The 21784-nt window shown below is 44.4% G+C and overlaps 1 protein-coding gene across 1 annotated transcript in view; it reads right to left on the bottom strand.

Moving 5' to 3' along the window:
- Positions 1-8338: 8338 nt before the first annotated feature.
- The window catches only part of LOC122115845 (acyl-CoA desaturase 1-like), a 34919-nt gene continuing 21473 nt past the window's right edge, over positions 8339-21784 (bottom strand). The window contains exon 7 of the mRNA XM_042689412.1: positions 8339-8584. Coding sequence (XP_042545346.1) covers positions 8385-8584 — 200 coding nt within the window. The 3' untranslated portion in view covers positions 8339-8384. The remainder of the gene's footprint in view (positions 8585-21784) is intronic.

The following is a 21784-nucleotide window of genomic DNA, read 5'->3' on the forward strand; positions in this document are numbered from 1 at the left end:
GTATTAAAGAAATTAGAGACCCCTGAGGTTCAGGAAAACAACCAAGCTGATCAAGTAGCTTGGGAGGCTGCCCTAAAACCAGTGGGGTCTCTAGAGTTATTAGTCATTTAGATGAAAGGAAGATACATGAAAAACAGTGGTTAACAGGTGTGCAAATGTGGAGACTGCACTTGCAAAAATTGGTTACAAGCTCAAGGCTTCTGTCTGTTTATATCTGGTTATTTGTTGCCCTGTCAAATTGTTTTAGGCCATTGCCTAAAACTGTCTTGAAAACCAGTGGGGCCTCAGCTGTGAAGCCTATGTAATGTATGTAGAAAGTTACCAACAGGTAAATGCTGGAAAGAAGGATCACGTGGAAAGGGCATGTATGAGCGGAACCTTGTCTGGTGAATTTTGGGGAGTGGACTTCACGGAGGTAAAGCCTGGAAAGTACGGGTATTGGCATCGGTTAGTACTAGTGGGCACTTCTTCAGGCTGGGCTGAGGCACTCCTGGCAAAAACCAAAAACACTCAGGTAACAGTTAATTCCTCGATTCGGCTTGCCCTTAGCAGTGGGGTCTGACATTGGCCTGGCCTTCATGGCCCAAGTCACTGAAATTAGCTAAGGCCCTAGGAATAATTGGAAGTTACATTGTATTTATAGACCTCAGAGTTCAGAACAGGTGGAAAGAATGAATAGGACCTTAAAGGAAACTTTGAGTTAATTACACAGACTGGCCATGACTGGGTAAGCCTCTCCCCTTTGCTCTCCTCTGACCAAGATGCACCCCTTTAATATTAGAGGATTTACTCGCTTCCAAATAATTTATGGTAGACCCTTTGGTCTACCCCTTTGGTTCCTAAACTTGAGGAAGCTATATTAACAGAAATGTCTAACCACAATCCTGTACAGTCCCTGTAGGCTTTGCAACATGTTCTTTTACATACCTATCCTTTGTTAGCCAAGACCCCCCAGGCTTCTGAGAAAAACTCCACCTACTCTTTCTCATCTAGACAGCTGTGTGGGTAGAAAGGCATCATGCTCCTGAATTGGAGCTCAAGTGACAAGAACCTTACTTGGCAGTGCTAACTACACCGTTGGCTATTATAGTTGCAGGTAAACAGCACTGGATCCATCACTCTCAAGTGAAACAGGCAGTGGAACAATATCCAGAGATGGCTGCAAGATGGACTGTTCAGAGGCACTCAGGGGATCCTTTAGGGATAAGACTTACCAAGTGTTAACGAGGGTCAATTAGTGTGCTTCTGTGGTTACCCCTCCTTGTTACCTGTTCAATTTGCATTTTAAGCCTGTTCAGTGGGGAGGGGAGGAGTTTAGGATTGGCTCAAAGGAAGGATGTAAAAATCAACGATTTGATTGGACTTGAAAACAAGAGTGGGGAGTAATAACCATCGAGACTGAAGCCTGCCCCATGCTAACATCACCCTCCTGTGGCCTGGCCTGCTGGAGAAGGTGGGGTGTTGAGGCTGACCTCACAGCTCCATTGGCCAAACCTCACTGTTCTGTGGACTGGGCCACTGGAGGGGGCAGAGTATTGAGGCTGGTCACCACCTCATGGGGTGTCAAGGAGTGGTTGTCAAGAGGTGTCAAGGAGTGGTTGGACAGTGGGTGGCTTGAGGGAGGGGCATGAGTGGCAGTTGAGTCGTTGGAGTGGGGGAGGGGCATAGTCTATATATAGGCTGTGTGTTCCAAGGAGTGGGGAGAGGGGTGGAAAGACAGTGGGGAGAAAGACAGCAAGAGGAGCCTACTGGAGCAGAGCAGAGCAGAGCAGGCCTGTGGAAAGGCCTGAGCCCTCTAGAGAGGCCTGTGGAGAGGTGCAGAGTAGAAAGGCCCGTGGAAAAGCTTCTACCAGAGCAGAGCAGGGCAGGCCTATGGACAGGCCTGGGAAGAGGCCTGCGGAGGGTGGAGAGGCCTGCAGAGAAGGGAAGAAGGAAGGAAAGGGAAAAGGCTCCCCCTTTGGTAGTTTGGAGCTTTGGGACTTTTAGAGGTCTGGGGTTTGGAGGTTTGCAGACTGAGGTTTGCAGACCAACTACTAAAGGTTGGGGCTGCCCATTAGGGGCTTGGAGGTTGAGGCTGCTCTTGGTCCTGGGTAGCTAGCCCAAGATAAGGTAGTCGCAGGCCCCTTTTCTGGTGTAAATAGTGTAAATAAAATTCTTTTGTCAACTTTAACCGTGCCTCAATGGGTTGTCTTGCTCTCGAGACATAATATTTTATTATTTATTTATTGTCAGTCATGGGGCCTGAACTCTGGGCGTGGGGCACTGTCCCTCAGCTCTTTAGCTCAAGGCTAGTGCTCTACCATTTGCACCACAGCACCACTTCTGCCTTTTTCTGCTTATGTGGTGGTAAGGAATCGAACCCAAGGCCTCATGTATGCAAGGCAAGCACTCTACCACTGAGCCACCTTCCCAGCCCCCAAGTCATAATATTTATATATAACCTAGGCTAGCCTTGATTTCTTGATACGCCTGCCCCAAACTTGTAGGTGGTTGAATTACTAGTCTATGTCAGCTTGGCTGATACCTTTATAATTTTCTATATGCAATGTTGCATTCTATGCAAGTAGTGATAGTTTTATTCCTTTCCAAGCAAGATGCCTCTTTTTTTCTTTTTCTGCCCTGTAATAACCTGGGTTTTTTCTGGACCACAAGGTAAAAGATCAACTTTCCCAGGCAATTTATTCTGTTTTCAGCCTCCTATGGGATCTCTATCTTGGGCCACTGACCAAAGACACATGGAGACATGACACTTCCCCAGACCAAGGTGTCAGCTGGTATTTGTGTTTGATTTAATGTCACAGAAAGTTTATTTCCTGCTTTAATGGTTTAATAAGTTACCCTTAGGAAGTGGAGGACAGGTTATTTGGGTATGATTCAACCTCCCTTGCAGCCTTTTCTCCTCCTCCCCCTCCTCCTCTTCCTCCTCCTCCTCCCCCTCCTCCTCCCCCTCCTCTTCCTCCTCCTCCCCCTCCTCTTCCTCATCTCCTCCTCCTCCTCCCCATCCTCCTCCTCCTGCTCCTCCTTTTTCTTCTTTTAGCTTTTCAAAAGATAGGACATGACTAGACTGGTGGGCCAGAGAGATTAGTCCCAAGAGATTATACCAAAGCACTAAAGCTCCCAGACACAGTAAAAAATCAGCTTCAGCCGGGCACCGGTGGCTCACACCTGTAATCCTAGCTAATCAGGAGGCTGAGATCTGAGGATCGCGGTTCAAAGCCAGCCTGGGCAGGAAAGTCCATGAGACTCTTATCTCCAATAAACCACTAGAAAACCGGAAGTGGCGCTGTGGCTCAAGTGGTAGAGAGCTCCCCTTGAGCTGAAGAGTGCAAGGACAACACCCAAGCCCAGAGTTCAAGCCCCATGACCGACAAAAAAAAAATCAGCTTCACTTCATGTTTACAACTAAGATATTAATACACATATTCCAGAATTCTTCTTAGGTCATAGACAACTACTACTTTACATACAAAGAAAAGAACAGTCCCGCCCAAGGAATGAACAGTGTATATTTTCATGTACCCTTTGTTCATGTTCATATGTTTGCTGCATAGTGAGTTCTAGGCTACTCTGGGCTCAATAGTGAGACCATGTCTCAAAAAACAACAGACAAGAAATGTATCCTTGATCAGTATTTCTCAGTAATGTGTCATTTGAATTAACCCTTGGAATTGTGAAAATAGTGTTGTTTTCTGAAACAGAACATTCCACCTTACAACACAGCCTGAGTTACTCATCCATTGTTATGTAGGGACCTGGGTGGCATGGATCAGATCCAGTGAATAGTATTAAAAGAAAGAAGAGAAAGTCGCTTGTAAAAATTGTTCATATATCATAAAGCAAGCATCCAAGACCCGTATCATGAAAATCACCCATAGGACATTTCCCTGGAGTACATATACTGGAGGCAACAAAAAAAGTAGCACCCAGCTTTACTTGTCCGATTCCTGGTGGTTCAGTGCCCTTGAACCTTATGTTCAGCAGGCCTACTCTGATCTTCCATGAGATTTTTTCTATAAGATGAATAACTCAAAGACAAGGCTAGCTCAAGATCAATAGAAAGCCCACGGACTGGGAGAAGATCTTTACTAGCCATACAACGGACAAGGGTCTCATATCTAAAATATACTTGGAACTCAAAAAATTAAACCACCCAACAACAAATCCTCAAAGAAACAACTGCCCAATAAGTAAGTGGGCTAAAGACTTAAAGAGAAGCTTCTCTGAAGAAGAAAGAAGGATGGCCAATAGACACATGAAGAAATGTTCAACATCCCTAGCCATAAAAGAAATGCAAATCAAAACAACATTGAGATATCACCTCACTCCAGTTAGAACGGCAAAAATCAAGAACTCTAACAACAACAGATGCTGGAGGGGATGTGGACAGAAGGGAACCTTACTTCATTGTTGGTGGGAATGTAAACTTGTTCAACCACTTTGGAAAGCAGTATGGAGGTTCCTCAAAAGACTTCACATAGAGCTCCCCTATGACCCAGCAATCCCACTTTTGGGCATTTACCCTAATGTTTACAAACAAGACCACACTAAAGCTACCAGCACAACTATGTTTATTGCAGCATTATTTACCATAGCTAAGATATGGAACCAACCCAGATGCCCCTCAGTAGATGAATGGATCAAGAAAATGTGGTATATATACACAATGGAATTCTATGCCTCCATCAGAAAGAATGACATTGCCCCATTTGTTAGGAAATGGAAAGGCTTGGAAAAAATTATATTAAGTGAAGTAAGCCAGGCCCAAAGAAACATAGGTCCCATGGTTTCCCTTATTTGTAATATCTAGTATATGTATGAGTCAAGCAGAAAAGGTCAGATAATGTGATGTCAGGAAAATGAACCCTTAGATGTGTATTTTAATGTTTTTTTTTCTTTCATGCATGTGTTTCTAACACATTTATAAGATTATCTCTTTGTTGCTTTGTATGTCCTTCCTCCACAGTATAACCCCTGCTTTCACTATATTTGATGTCAGTATAACTTGTGGAGGAGATGGGGAAAAACCAGTTGTTTAAGGATACAGGTGGACCTGTTGCAACAATGAGAAGTACAAGTTGTCATGTCCAAAACGAGCTTTACAACGTTGGTGCGGGGAGGGGGGGGGGAAGGAGAAGGATTGGGATTAGGTGGGGAGGGGGGAGGCTGGGAAGGGATGTGAAGGATAAACAAAGGAGGAGGCTGCAATGCTTGGTAAGAAATGTACGCATTATCCTGCCCATGTAACTGTAACTCCTCTGTACAGTATGTTCACAAATAAAATTAAATTAAATTAAAAAAAAAAAAAAAAGACAAGGCTAGCTTTGTGCAGGCTGCTCCTTATAGCTTCTTTGCACTTAGCACAGGAAGAAAGTCCCTATTCCTCCCACAACAGGGACTCAAGAGTAGATATACATGCCCCATGCTAACAGAGCAGAGCCAGCCTTCTGCATGATGACTGTACCAGAAGGACGGTAGAGTTTCTAATCTTCAAATCATGATGTTTTTACATACTTCTAGCTGATAGTATGTCCTGATCTGTGTGGTAGGGGATGTTAGTCAGTTTGCTGAACAGCTCACTTCATGGCCTCTCTGACTTTAGATTAGTCCCAGGAGACTATACCACAGCCCCAAAGTTCCCAGACACAGTAAAAATCAGCCAAATCAGTTTTCTCAGCCAAAGCTTTGCTACAGACTTCATGGATTGGCAATCTTCTAATGTGATACATTTGGGAACTTTCTCTTGCTCTGTGTGTTTCCCAGAGTACTGGCTTCTTCTTCATCCTTCTCCTCCTGTTCCTCCTTCTCCTCCTAAGAGACTTGCGCAGGGACCTGCATATTCTGATCATCTGGAGCAGCTTTTCTGAACACACAGAGGACATTCAGCATGTATTCTTCTCACCCAGACAGAGAAGACTTAACAACACACTTTTTTGTTACATGGCAGAATCAAAGGCACATTGTCAGCATTTGGATTGGCCAATTGGCCATGACTAATGAGACATATATCTCATTACGTGTACACACACACACACACACACACACACACACACACATACACACACACACACACACACACACACACCCATATCTATAGGTGAGAGGGAGAGAGAGAGACAGATGGATGGAGGGAGGGAGAGAAAGACAGAGGGATGGAAGGAGAGAGGGACAGAAAGTGACAGAGAGAGAGAGAGAGAGAGAGAAAGACAGAGAGACAGAGAGAGAGAGAGAGAGAGAGATCGCACCTCTAAAGTCCAGCAGTTATTCAGAAGCTGGTGCCCTTGTTTGGATTCATTAGTGTGGCAGAAGTCCAAGAGGTGGTGAAAATCTGGAGGCAACAAAAAAAGTAGCACCCAGCTTTACTTGTCCGATTCCTGGTGGTTCAGTGCCCTTGAACCTTATGTTTATAAGCATGTCTTTCCTGCCCTGAATATACACACAAGAGCTGCCTGTGCGACCAAGGAAAGAAAAAAGGTTAAGGAATAAAAAGAATAGGTAAGAGAACAGAAAGGTGGTAGAGATGAAAAAATTCAGAAGCAAAGTAGTTGAGAGATTCCTACTCCTCCCATTTTGCCCTCTTATACCTGGGCTGTTTGGTTATAGAGGAGGGAAGTGTGAAGGGAAAAATACCACCATGGAGAGAACCTAATTATTATATAATCCAAAAAGCAGTTGAAACAAATAAAACAACTCAACTTCACACTTGTTTCTTCTTGACAACTAATAGTTTACTCTGTCTTCTGAATCCCCTGGATATCTTCCGGAGCCCCTTTCCCTGTAAAGTTATCTCTTTGGAGATGCCTATAGACACAGCCTCTCAGTCTCTTTCCTGCCAAGAAGTGAATAAGCAGCCCAGCTATTCAAGACTTCTATTAAAGTAGAGGTCTTCAGAGATCAGCGTTCAGGGCTAAATACTTTGAAATATCCTTTTCAAGATCCAAGTATAATATTTATGTTTTTCTTCCTGTATTCTGATTGACCCAACTCTACCTTTGAAAAACTTTGTTGAATTGGATGTTTAGAAATGTCATAGCTGGGCTGGGAAGGTGGCTCAGTGGTAGAGTGCTAGCCTTGAGCTGAAGAGCTGAGGGACAGCACCCAGGCCAGAGTTCAGGCCCACAACTGGACCCCTCTCCCCGACCAAAAAAAAAAAGAAATGTCATAGCTGTCTTATATGAGGCTCGCTATTTGCTGAAAATGGTAGTATAGGCTGATGACTGAGTTGGATCACCAGCTCATGCATTGTCACTACATGTAGCTGTGCTCACAAATTTTAGACATGCCATATCTGAAGACTACTTAATTTCTGTAATAAGAAATCTTGTTATTAACAAAGATTAAAATTACTTCCTAGCAGAAACTATTTTTCATATTAAAGTATTAAACTACTTTTCATATTAAGTACATGCTTTGTATATTCTTCCTCAAGCTATATTTAGACATTAAGATTTGCTATTGTACTTGACCATTGCCTACTCAGTCAAGAGAGAAAGAAAACACATTATGTGGAGGGGTGCATTTCTTTGCTACATAGATTACCAGATCTGATCTCAGAAAGGACATACTTTTGACTTATTTCCTTCTAAAGATTATCCTGACTTCAGAATTATAACTGCATACTGACTGTCTTCCCTGGCAATTAACCTGCTTTGAAGCTCTGTGCCAAAGGAAGTTACTTTTTGCTCCCATTTAATAATACACAGGCTGATGATAATGAACCAACAATTTCTCAAAAGTTATCATATTTTCATGCCTGTAATCCTAGCTACTCAGGAGGCTGAGATCTGAAGATCGCGGTTCAAAGCCAGCCAGGGCAGGAGAGACCGTGAGACTCCTATCTCCAATAAACCACCAGAAAACCAGAAGTGGCGCTGTAGCTCAAGTGGTAGAGCGCTCGCCTTGAGCTGAAGAGCTGAGGGACAGCGCCCAGGCCCAGAGTTCAGGCCCCATGACTGGACCAAAAAAAAAAAAAGTTATCATATTTCAAGCTTGAGACATTTTCTTGAACAAGTACAGCTCAGGGAGGGAGATTTAGACTGTAAAACAGCAGCCAGGCTTTGGAAGCTAGACACTAACCACTTAATCTCAACCAGCTGCCTAAGAAGACCAGCTGCTTAGCTGGGAGGCAGTTAGAGAGATAGGAGAGAGGAAATAAGGACCAAGCAACAGGAAGGCAAATGAACATGAAAGAAGATATGAATATTTGTATAGCATCATTAAGGAGAATTGTTGCCTTTCAAAATGAGTAGTTTACAAGAAAACTAGAATGGATTTAGGTCATTGCTTTTAGCATTGATCAGTAGTTTATTAATAAAGCATTAATCAGTAGTTAATAATCAGAGCATCTCATCAGATGGCTTTTGGAAAAGGAGCCTGGACCAACCACCTCAGCCACTCTTATAGCTTCCATCTCCAGTTCTTTTAATCCTGGCCAAGATGGAGGCCTTGGGTACTTTCTTCAGGTCATAAGCCAACCCAATGGCAGCCATGCAGTCAATGAAGAATGTGGTGAAGTTGAGGCTCCAGCGGTACTCACTGGCAGAGTAATCATAGGGGAAGGTATGGTGGTAGTTGTGGAAGCCTTCACCTGGAAGAGAAGCAAGGAGAACAATTAGGGAACTCAACAGAATGCAATTTGTCATCTTTCAACATTTCTTACCTAGCAGGTCCTCTGAACCTTGGACAACCTTACTGTTATTGAGTGAATAGAAAACCCAGTGTCTTCTACTTTAAAGTAAAGATGACATCAGAGACATCCTTAGGTGTAACCTGAGATATTCTACTCAAATTCCCAGGATTGGGAGTGATTTTGGGGGAAAAATGTGTCTCAGAGGATCAAGAAAGAAGCAGGTTCTTCTGAGAAAATACAGGAAATATCTTGTGAAATATCAGAGATTTGGTAGTACTAGCCTGAGATCTCACAGGTTGTGTGCATATGTGCATGTGTTTTGATGGGGAGGGAAGGGACTTAGGGAGAAGAATGACTGTGCTTGTTACAGTGGAGAGTAAGCAACACACCAACCCCACTGAGGTCATGCTCTCTGTAAGGGTAGGGGGTGGGGAAATGAAGGGGATTGGCGAACAGCAGGGAGAAGTTAGAAAAAAGGAGGTCCCATCTGGGACTAGACACTCCTCAACTATTGCTGGTTCACAGTGGGCTGTTCTTGCTTCTAATTTTCTAACCTTTGAACCTGGGATGAGAGATGTTGATAAATTAGACTCCCTCTGAAAATACTTAAGAGATTCCTTTTATCCTCAGAGATGTGAAAACTCTTAGGATGAATGTTTTGTAAGAAGCATCTTGAAAGATGGTTTTGCCAGGTGCTAGTGGCTCACATCTCTAATCCTAGCAACTCAGAGGCAGAGACCTGAAGATCCTAGTTCAAAGCCCACGTTCATGAAACTTATCTCCAATTAACAATCCAAAAGCCAGAAGTGAAACTGTATTTCAAAGTGGTAGAGCAGTGGCCTTGAGCAAAAGAGCTCAGAGAAACTACCCATGTCCTGAATTCAAGCCCTATGACTGACCCTCCCTCCTAAAAAAAAAAAGAAAAAAAGAAAAAAAATACGATTTTACTTGGCTCTGTGAAAAGTCCCCCAGTTTGTGTCTGTGCCATTGGTCTGAGCTATGCTTTGCTGCTGCCCCTTTGTAATTACCGTGGGCTCCAGGAGAAAAAAAAATCACTGATAATTATCCTGTATGGAAGGAAAACTACCTCTGAAACATGTAGTGCCTTCTTCTCACCATCTTAAAGAAAACAAGAGATTACTTTGTTCCTGTTCTGTTCCAGTAGTAAAGTGAAAACAACTTCTTTGGAACTCCTCCAAGAACTAAGACTGAGATATTGGTCAAGTAGGTCATAACCTGTGACTTGAGACTCTTGTGGGTATGAGACTGTTGTAACTTCTCATTTCCTTCCCCTTAATGTTTCCAATTTAACCTGAAGCCAATGTCTATATCCCTTAAAATGTCTGAAGATGTACTGACGTGCTGTCTTCCCAGGGCTGTCATGTAATACATCTCTTTATCTGCCCTTCACCTTGTATCTTTATTTGGCACATGGCAACAACTGCTGGACTTTAGGCTTAGGGTCTAAAAACCGTTTCAACTTTATTTTGAAAGGAAAATAAACATTCTAGATTGAGGACAGTTTCTTTAGTAGTACAGATTTGGAAAATCCTCAGTTTGGTATCTTTTGGCAGTGAAATAAGGACACTAAGTAATTTTTTGTAGCCATTTTTAATGTCTCTTGCTTGGGGGGAGGGGGAGGATATTCTCTACCCAGTGCTGAAAAACCTAGTGGTGAGAAAGGCCATTCATTGAATGTAGATGCCCAGCTCTAGGTGAGCTAGGAGAGCTCAGCTTCAGAGAAATGCAGATACCATAGCCTTGGGAAAGCTTTGCCTATAGTGAATGCTCTGAGTCTACATTGAGTAACTTCCTAAATGGCTTGAATCACCAGCCTCTGAGTAGCCTCTGAGTATCCCTATATGGAAGGTTAAGACTTCTCTTCCTTACCTAGATGGAAAAGTTCTGCTGGTACCTGAGTATGTCTATTTAAGGACTGGCATCTTTTCTTCATGGTGGGGGAAGGTGACATCTCCTACCCCATGTGATAGGCATGCCTAGATCCCTGGTGTGTGTGTGTGTGTGTGTGTGTGTGTGTGTGTGTGTGTGTGTGTGTGTGTGTGTGTGTGTGTGTGTGTGTGTGTCGGGACACTTGGCTGATAGGTTACTGAACCTGTAGGTCCTGTGCCTGGGACCAGGATTTTCCCGTGACTCTGCTCCCTCCCCTGACCGTAGTTAGACCTGGACCTGCAAAGGTGCCATTATGCCAAGCCACGTGTCTCCATGTTCCTGTTCTGTTTCTGGCTCCTGGCTCGTCTCAGGTCATCATGTGTCCCAGTTCAGCTTTCTATCAGACTTGCATTGGTTTGTTGGTATTGTTTTTGTTCTTTCTTTCATCTCTGGCCAGTGTTATCTAACAGTGTTAGGTGTATTGGTGGGCTGCAGGCCTTTGTTACAACCAGCTGCCTGCAGACTGCTAACTGTGTAATAAAGATCCAAGATTCAGTCATTCAAAACGAGGCTTTTCTGAAAATTTACTTTACAAAAGCAGGATGCTTCTTTCTGCATCAATCTAAACAATAACAACAGGTTAGTGTTGGCATTCTCTGCATCTCAGATCCTCAGATCCTACCATCTTTCCCAGGGAAGTTTGTAGCCCCCAGCTCTACCCAAACCTGAGCTCTTCCCTGCCCTAGAGTTCTGACCATGGTAGCTGGCCACTTCTACTCTCCACCCAGACCTACCTGCATATGCAAAGTACCTCCTACCACTAATCCTAGAGTTAGGAGCTACTGCCTGGATAGGAGCAGATGCCATATTGTTCTCTATCTCATGGGCAAGTTGGCTCCACTAATAAACCTCTTTATAATCCCTCTCCTCCCATACATGCCTGCCTCCATGTGGTCCCCTAGGAAAGCTGGGACGGATTGTTTCAGTTAGGGTTGTAAGCCAGCAAAAGCCCCCTCACAGACCTAGGCTCTGCCCTTGATAGCAGTACCTGTGGGGTCGGTGAGGCACCTCCCACCTCCAGCCTCAGGCAAAACACCTCTAGCCCTGACTGTATAAAAGGGTCCCCTGAGGAGTCAAAGGGTGCCATTTTTTCTCTCTCTCGTGAGAACTTGGCCTTGTCAGTTCCTCTGGCAATAAATCTTTCTCTGCTGTGTGACTTTTGTCCGCATGGTCTTTTGGGTTACTTTACCTTTCATAGTGTTGCCAGCTCCCTAGATAGGTTTCTCAGTGGATTTGCTCTCCACCATGGCCAGATTGGGGGGGAGGGGAGGTAACAACCAGTGGCTCCAGGACCCAACCCATGGACCTAAGCAGACCCAAAAGACTGCCAAGCTGGTTTTCTCCTGACTGAACGCCACCTTCCCATCCACCAGCAGCTAATTCAGTCCAACTCCCAGGTAAATGACCAGTCTGGAGGCTTAGATTCTGCTGTTCAGGCCACCAGGCCTCTGTGGGGGCTTCAGGCCCCAGAAAGTGTGGCCAAGTATATAAGTCTCATTCTGAGGGCCTTCTGTGGCCTAGGGACCTGGTGATTCAGTGATTATTCAGTCTGGCTGTTGAGAACCAAACTGCACTGCCAAAGACACTTTGCAGCAAGCTTTTGATTCCAAAGGTCCCTTACCATGGGGGTGGGGGTGGGGATGACACAATCTAATATGCCTAACATTCCTTAGGACTCTCTTCTGGATTGTCTCTTAAATAATCTAAAACTCTCAAACTTGAATCAGACATTGACCCACAGGAGCTCATACATTTATGTACTGAAATCTGGCCCTAATATTCACTGGAAAACTAGTCCACGTGGCCCATTCATGGGACACTGGATCCTGGTATTATATGGATCTATCCAACTTCTGTAGATGTTTGGGCAAGTTAAAGGAGCTATGTAGAGGGGGGACCAAGATGGCGACGGGGCAGTAGGGAAACGCCACAGCTCTCTCCAACCAAAAAGAGAGTTCGAGTTCCAACCTTTAATCTCCCCAAGAGACCGACAACAACAAAAAGACGAACACTCAGAGAAAAACCAGAGGTGGAAAATAACAAAAAAAGAAAGAGAGGAAAAGAAGAATTTCAGAACAGAGAAGAGCGAAGACCCCTCCCCCAACCTTTACTGGCCGCGCGGCAGTGCGCCAAGCCGCCGGCCAGCCGGCCCGGCAGGGGCTGCCGGAGCCACAGAGACACAGGGGGCTGCTTGCAGATCACCAGGTACCGGATTGCAGAACAGCCGATCGCCAGGAACAGAGAAACCTACCAGCCGGGAGTCTCCAGGAGGATCCCACCCCACCCATCACTCTCCACCGGAGCGGAGAGGCTCCATCCCGCCAAAGCCGCCCCGCACCAGCAGCGCCACAAAGGGACCTGTCGCAATCGCAACGACCCGGCGGGGGGCCGCCCAACCCAGCCCGCAACCACCCCAACTGAACTCGGACTGCAACAACAACTGACGGACTGCAACAACAACTGACGACCTACAGGGTGAGTACCCATCAGGGGACAGGGAATCCATCAAGGGAGACCAGAGCTGGAGGGAATCCCCAGACCCTGACCTAGACTCCCTACCCCAACACCCGGACCACAGGACCCACTAAAACTGGGAACTATTCGAGAGCTCCACCAGCCGGTGGAGCACACTCTGCTGGCCAGGCCAGAGCAAGAGCGTCCCTGGAAGGGAGCTTAAATGCTCAAGCCAGGAACAGTGCCCCTGGGTCAAGACTACCAACAGTAGAAGAAATTTGAACTGTGTCCTCCAGGCTGCATAACCAAGGTGGTATACACATTAGCACAGGCCTAACGAGCGCGCTCCAGGCTGGGGCCGGAACCAGGCCAGGGGACCGGCGCCTGAACAAAGCAAAAAGGGTCAGAAGTGGGGCTGTGGCTCAAATGGTAGGGTGCCAGCCCTGAGCTGAAGAGCTGAGGGACAGCACCCAAACCTAGAGTTCAAGCCCACAACCAGCCCAAAACAAACAAACAAAAACACATCAGGAGCCCATAGCAGACTCCAGTATTTGGGAGAGTGCATCCAGAGCATCTGATCTTCCCAAGAGCACCCGCAGGAGCAAACACAAGCAGTCCAGGCTGCTCAACCCTTCCAAAGGCGGGAATTGCTACAGCAGAGAGCTGAGAATCCTAAGTGAATAGCAGCTGGAAATAGGCTCCCAACAGAATCCAGATCAGGCACAGACTCTCTCTACCAATACAGAATCAGCAACCAAGCAAAGACAGACACACCAAAACAAGATTGAAGAGCAGTCTCCTGAACCCCCATGCGAAAATCACAGAGAAAAATCACAAGGTTTACCACTACCCAGGACAGCAAGCTCACCTCAAAAGCCAGCAGCCACGCAGGGGAGAGCCCCAGTGGGAGCAAAGCAGGAATGGAAGACAAAAACTACATCCAAGGGTTGCTGGAGGCAATGACTCAAGAAATAAAGCGAGAAATGGATCAGAAATTGAAAGAGCACAAGGATGAACTATCAAAAGATATACAGGATATCAAACAAAAATTGGATGCAAAAATAGAAGCTGCACAAACCTCAGTAAGAAGTGAGATAAACGCCAAATTAGAGGTAATGCATACTGATCTCACCTCATTGAGAGGTGAGATCAGTACTCTGAGAACCAACATTGAATCCATAAAGGGATCCATTTCCACCATGCAAACCACAATAGAAGCCACGGTCAACAGAGTGAATGAAATGGAAGGTAGAGTGTCAGATACAGAAGACAGAATACACCAACTGGACCAAAAAGTGACAGATATGGAAAAATCACTCAAATTAAACCAAAGGGAAATTCAAGAGCAAGCAGATAATGCTAAAAAATTTAACCTTCGCATAATCGGAGTGGACGAAGGTGAGGAATTCCAGAGCAAGGGAATGCAACACCTATTTAACAAGATAGTCAATGAAAATTTTCCCCACCTCAAAAACGACCATCTTAGCTACATCACAAAAGCTTATCGAACACCCAACAAGCAAGATCCCAGGAGAAACACTTCTAGGCACATAATAGTAACAATGATGGATCTGAATAATAAGGAAACAATCCTGCATGCAGCAAAAATGAAGAAGGAGCTATACTACAACGGGAAAAAAATTAGAATCACTGCAGATCTCTCCACACAAACAATGAATGCAAGAAAAGCCTGGGAAAGCACCATACGAGCCCTGAGAGCCAATAACTGCCAACCCAGACTGATATACCCGGCAAAGCTAGCATTCACATTCGATGGAGAACTGAAAACTTTTAATAGCAAAGAAAAACTAAATGAATACATAAACATTAAGCCAGCATTACAAAGAATTCTAAGAGGGGGGACACAACCTGAAGAAAGCAACCAGGAACTGGGACCTGCCCCAAACAGGCATTACTCAAAGTCTAACTGAGCAAGCACAGGAGGAAAGGAAAGAAGAAAAACTTAGGAAAACGGAATGGCAGGGACAACAATGCATCTCTCTATACTTTCTCTTAATATAAATGGGCTGAATTCGCCAATTAAAAGAAAACGAACTGAGGACTGGATCAGAAAACAAGACCCATCCATCTGTTGCCTTCAGGAGACCCACCTCTCAGCCAAACATACAAACAAACTCAGAGTGAAGGGGTGGAAAAGGATCTACCAATCAAATTCCCCCAATAAGAAAGCAGGTGTAGCTATCCTGATATCTGACAAAATAAACTTTTCATTAAAATCAGTACAGAAAGACAAGGATGGACACTACATATTAATAAAGGGAACAATCCAAGAGGAGGATATAACCATCATCAACTTATATGCCCCAAATATTGGTGCACCCAGATATGTTAAACAAATGCTCTCAAACTTACAGAATAAAATAGATCCCAATACGATAATACTAGGAGACTTTAACACGCCACTCTCACCAAAGGACAGGTCTACCAACCAGAGGATTGGTAAAGAAGCTACCGAATTAAGTGAGGCCATACTTCAAGCGGAATTAACTGACATCTACCGAGTATTTCACCCTAAAACAACACAGTACACATTCTTCTCAGCAGCTCATGGAACTTTCTCCAAAATAGACCATATCATAGTTCATTCAAGGAACTTAAGCAAATACAAAGGGATCGACATAATCCCCTGTATCCTATCTGACCACAGTGGAATCAAGCTAGCTCTCAATAACAAAGCATACCGCAGAAATTTCTCTAATACATGGAAATTGAACAGCACACTCCTTAACAAGGCCTGGGTAACAGAAGAGATCAGAGAAGAAATAAAGCATTTCCTAGAACTCAATGAAAATGAAAACACCTCACAAAGAAACTTGTGGGACACAGCAAAAGCAGTCCTGAGGGGCAAATTTATTGCCCTCAGTGCCCACATCAAGAGAATGGAGACAGACCAAGTAAATAATCTCATGTTGCAACTAAAACAGCTAGAAAAACAAGAAAAAATGGGACCTAAAGCTACTAGACGAAGCCAGATAACCAAATTGAGAGCAGAGATTAACCAATTAGAAAATCAGAAAACCATAACCAAAATAAACCAAACAAAAAGCTGGTTCTTTGAAAAAATAAACAAAATTGATGGCCCGTTGGCAAGATTAATTAAAAAAAGAAGAGAGGAAACCCATATTAATAGGATTAGGGATGCCACGGGAAACATCACAACACGTACCCAAGATATCCAAACAATTCTAACAGACTACTTTCAAAAGCTATACTCTCTAAAGGAAGAAAATCTGGCGGAAATGGATGCATTTTTAGAGAAATACAAGTTACCCAAACTGAGCAAAGAAGAAGTTAACCAATTAAATAAGCCAATATCCTATAATGAGATACAGGAAGCTATCAAAAGTCTTCCAACAAAAAAAAGCCCAGGACCAGATGGATTCACAGCAGAATTCTATAAGACCTTTAAAGAAGAACTAATACCCATACTCCTCAAGCTCTTCAGAGAAACAGAGAAGGAGGGAGCTATCCCAAACTCATTCTACGAAGCCAATATCACACTCATCCCCAAACCAGGCAAAGACCCAACCAAAAAGGAGAATTACAGGCCAATCTCCTTGATGAACACAGATGCAAAGATCCTTAACAAGATTCTAGCTAACAGAATCCAGAAACACATAAAAAAAATAATACACTATGATCAGGTAGGCTTCATCCCAGAGACACAGGGATGGTTTAACATACGTAAGTCAATAAATGTAATCCAGCATATCAACAGAGCCAAGGTCAAGAATCACATGATTATCGCCACAGATGCAGAAAAGGCCTTTGATAAAATTCAACATTCATTCATGCTAAAAGCTCTGGAGAAAATAGGAATAGAAGGAACATTTCTAAAAACAATAAAAGCCATTTATGACAGACCAATAGCCAATATTATACTTAATGGGGAAAAGCTACAACCAATCCTCCTAAAAACAGGAACAAGGCAAGGATGTCCACTGTCTCCACTCCTCTTCAACATAGTCCTAGAACCCTTAGCCAGGGCAATAAGGCAAGAAAAAGACATTAAAGGGATCCGCATAGGGAAAGAAGAAGTGAAACTATCCCTTTTTGCAGACGACATGATACTATACCTCCACGATCCCAAAAACTCCATCCCCAAACTTTTAGAAATCATAAGTCACTTCGGCAAAATAGCAGGATACAAAATAAACCCACAAAAATCAGTTGCCTTCCTATACACTGATAACGCACAGGAAGAGAGGGAAATAAAGGGAGCAACCCCATTCACAATAACCTCCCAAAAAATAAAATATTTAGGAATTAACCTAACCAAAGATGTAAAAGAACTATTTAATGAGAACTATAAAAAGTTAAAGAAAGAAATTGCAGAAGACACTAGGAAATGGAAAGACCTCCCATGCTCCTGGATAGGCCGACTTAATATAGTAAAGATGGTGATACTTCCAAAACTAATATACAAATTCAATGCAATTCCTATTAAAATCCCAATGACGTACATCACTGAAATACAGAAAACAGTCCAAAAATTTATATGGAACAACAAAAGACCTAGAATAGCCAAAACAATTCTAGGGGATAAAGACAATATGGGAGGGCTATCCATGCCGAACTTCAAACTCTACTACAGAGCTATAATCACAAAGACAGCATGGTACTGGCACAAAAACAGACCCGAAGACCAATGGAACAGAATAGAAGATCCAGATATAAATCCACAGGCCTACAGCCAGCTGATATTCGACAAAGGAGCCAAAGACATACAATGGAAGAAACACAGCCTCTTCAACCGCTGGTGCTGGGAAAACTGGGCAGCCACATGCAGAAAACTAAAAGTGGACCCCAGCCTATCACCATGCACCAACATCAACTCAAAATGGATTAAAGACCTTAACATTAAACCTGAATCTCTGAAACTACTGCAGGACAGAGTAGGAGAGACACTTGAACTAATAGGCACAGGAAGGAACTTCCTGAACAGAGTCCCAGGGTCACAACAAGTTGGAGAGAGACTCGACAAATGGGACTACCTTAAAATAAAAAGCTTCTGCACAGCTAAATCTATCGCAACTAAGCTAGAAAGACAACCAACTAATTGGGAAAAAATATTTACCAGCAATATATCAGACAAGGGGTTAACATCCTGTATATACAGGGAACTCAAGAAACTAATCCCTCCCAAACCTAACAAACCAATTACTAAATGGGCAAGGGAACTAAAGAGGGACTTCTCAAATGAAGAAATAAAAATGGCAAAGAAACACATGAGGAAATGTTCATCATCCCTGGTGGTGAAGGAAATGCAAATAAAGACAACCCTGAGATACCACCTTACCCCAGTCAGAATGTCCCACATCCACAAATCAGCCAACGACAAATGCTGGAGGGGATGTGGAGAAAGAGGAACCCTATTACACTGCTGGTGGGAATGTACACTTATACAACCACTTTGGAAAGCAGTCTGGAGGGTCCTTAGAAAGCTAAAGATTGACCTCCCTTACGACCCAGTCATACCACTTCTAGGCATCTACCCTGAACAACAGGAACCAATATACAAGGACACGTGCACCTCCATGTTTATTGCAGCACTGTTCGCAATAGCCAGGATATGGAAACAACCTAGATGCCCCACCACAGATGAATGGATCCAAAAATTGTGGTATCTATACACAATGGAATATTATGCAGCCATTAGAAATGACAAAATAATGGCATTTGCAGGGAAATGGATGGAGCTAGAAGGAATCATGTTGAGCGAGGTAAGCCAAGAACGAAGAGACAAACGGTACATGGTCTCCCTCATAAGTGGATGCTAAATCCAAAAGGTTAGGTGATACGACAAAACTAACAGGACTTAAGAAACAAAGAACTCCCGCTCATCTGGTTGAACCACTACTAAATATCCTCATGCTGCTGATCACAAATATGGTATATAACATGTGAACACTGTTATATATTACAGACTGTGGTAGACAATTTGCTCCAGGGAAGTTAGAATGAACTTGTGACTTTGAAATTATGTAATCATTTAATCACAATCAAAAAAAAAAAAAGAACCTCGGGGAAGGGAGGGAGGGAGGGGATGGTAGGGGGAAAACAATGGAGGGGGTAACAATGTTCAAGAGGAAGTGTACTCATAACCTCACTCATGTAACTGTAACCCTCTGTATAGTAGCTTTACAATAAAAAAAAAAAAAAAAAAAAAAAAAAAAAAAAAAGAAAAAAAAAAAAAAAAAGGAGCTATGTAGATGTTTTCTCTCTCTTTCTCCAGACTAAACTTCTTCCTAAGTCCTCACGTTTTCCTACCCAATTCCTCCCAGCCATGAGGCCACTGGCTTATATCCCAGACCCTTTTCCAAATCCCAAGGATGAGATCCTACCATTTAGAACACGTGGGGCAAGAGCCCCTCCCCCTGCTTTGGAGGGACTTCCGTCGGAGGAGGCTGAACATCCGCCAAAGGCAGAACTTCCTCCCCCTGACATTGCTCCAGCAGCCCTCACCCAACTGTACCCTCCACTCTTGCACCCTCTGAGGCCAAGGCCTTCTTCTGTCAGCACCCCTTCACCCCCCTCAGGCCTCCCTAAACAAAAACATGCTGGCCTGGCCACTGTGATCCAGCCATCTCAACTGAGTGATGTCCTGGAGGTTGTTGTGCACTTTGAAGAAACATTATCATCCTTACCCAGACCCAAACTCAAGGGTCTGCTGCAACTCAGAGTTCTACCTCAGCCCGCCTTCTCCCTTTACATGAGGTGACAAGGACCAATGGAATAGTTAGGGAATACATGCTGTTTTCATTAAATGATTTATCCCAGATTGAAATGTGCCTGGGGTGTTTCTCCTCCAATCCCACTGCCTACATCAAGGAGCTGCAGAGTATGTTCCAATCCTATGAGGTAACCCGGTGTGATGTATATGTAATCTTGAGTGGTACCCTCCTACCAGGGTTACAGTGGGAGGTTTGGGAAAAGGCCCACTGCTATGCAGATGAGACCCACTGGACCACCCCTGATCATCCAATTGGGACTGAGGCTGTGCCCAACCAGGAGCCTCACTGGGATTCCAATTCCACAGTGGGTTGCCAAAGGCAAAATCATTTATTGCCTGTATAATTGAGGGTCTCAAACAGGTGGGCCACAAAGCCATCAATCATGACAAAATGACTGCAGTCACACAAGACAAAAATGAGAACCCATCTGCCTTCTGGGCCAGACTTAGTCAGACCACCTTCCTTCAGTATACTAACCTAGACCCCAAGTCTGTGGACGGACAGTGCTGTTTAATGACTCATTTTGTTAATCAGTCTACTCCAGACATTCAGAATAAACTAAAAGAATAAAAAGCTAGACAGGGGGCCCCTGACACTCACTAGTGAGGGTATGGAGGCAATCTTTAAGGTGTCTCATGGCAGGGAGGAAAAGGCCAAAAAGCTCAATACCAGATGCTAGCCCAAATCCACCAGCCTCAGGCCTTGCAACCAACCCCTTCCTGATGGGGTCCACCTGAGTCCTGCTGTGGATGTAGTCAAAAGGGGCACTGGAGGGGAACCTGCCCCCTGAAGAAGCTGTGCTACCCATGTGGCCAACCAGGCCATAGAGGCGCAGCCTGCCCACAGCCAAAAACCAACCCAGCTGTGCCCCAAGTGCAATGGTTCAGGGCACTGGGCCGTGGACTGTCCATCATCCTCTCAGGGACGGTGGCCATCCACTAAGGCCCTATCGTCCTCTCCTGACATTCTGAGACTGGCTGCTGGAGAAGACTGAGGAGGCCCTGGACTCCTGGCCCCAACCACTCCCATCACCATGCAGGTGCCCAGGGTGACAATCATGGTTGCAGGTGAGATAATCTTGCTTTTGGTGGACACAGGTGCTATGTATTTGGTGCTTACTGAGGTCCATGGCCAGACTTACCTAGCCAATACCTCCATAGCTGTGATGGAGGGAAAACCTTACAAGACCCCCTTCGCCATCATTTGTCTTTTTTCAGGAGTGACCTTTTGTCATTCCTTCCTTGTTATTCCCCACTGTCCAGTTCCATTCCTTTTGTCCAAAATTGGACCCTCCATTACCTGATGCCCTTCCCAATCGGCACAACGTGATTCTGCCTCCCCCACAATCTCCTTGCTGATGGCTTTAGTAGGCTCACCCAGTGACTCCTTGGATTTCCCTTTTCTTCCCTCCAAGGTATGGGATAAGCACAACCCCTCTATTGCTAAGCACCACCCTCCCATTCACATCTCCCTGAGGGATCCCAACACTTCCCTTCACAACCCCTTCTCGCTGCAGTCTTCTGGGACTGCAACCCACTGTTAAAGACTTACTGATAAAAGGGCTGTTATATCCCACGAACTCTCCTTATAATACCCCCATCTCACCATAGCCCAAACTAACAGCTCATTCCTTCTTGTGCAGGCTCTTTGCCTTATAAAAGCTGCTGTTATCGCCACACCCTATTGTACCCAACCCTTATTCACTGCTTTCCACAATCCCTGTGATGGTTGCCTTCTACTCAGAATTAGACTCAAAGGATACATTTTTTTTTTTTTACTATCCCTTTGTCCCCCTCCTCCCAGGACCTCTTTGCCTTTACGTGGACTGACCCGGTTACCCAAACCTCAGCTCAGCTCACCTGGACTGTGCTGTCGCAGGGCTTCCAGGATAGTCCCCATCTGCTTGGCCAAGCTTTAGCAAGGGACTTAAGAGACCTAAATTTAGAACCATCCACCCTTATCCAATATGTGGATGATATTCTCCTCTGCAGTCCCACCA

The sequence above is a fragment of the Dipodomys spectabilis genome, unplaced genomic scaffold, assembly GCF_019054845.1.
Source record: "Dipodomys spectabilis isolate Male_0828 unplaced genomic scaffold, ASM1905484v1 ptg000125l, whole genome shotgun sequence".
Classification (NCBI taxonomy): domain Eukaryota; kingdom Metazoa; phylum Chordata; class Mammalia; order Rodentia; family Heteromyidae; genus Dipodomys; species Dipodomys spectabilis.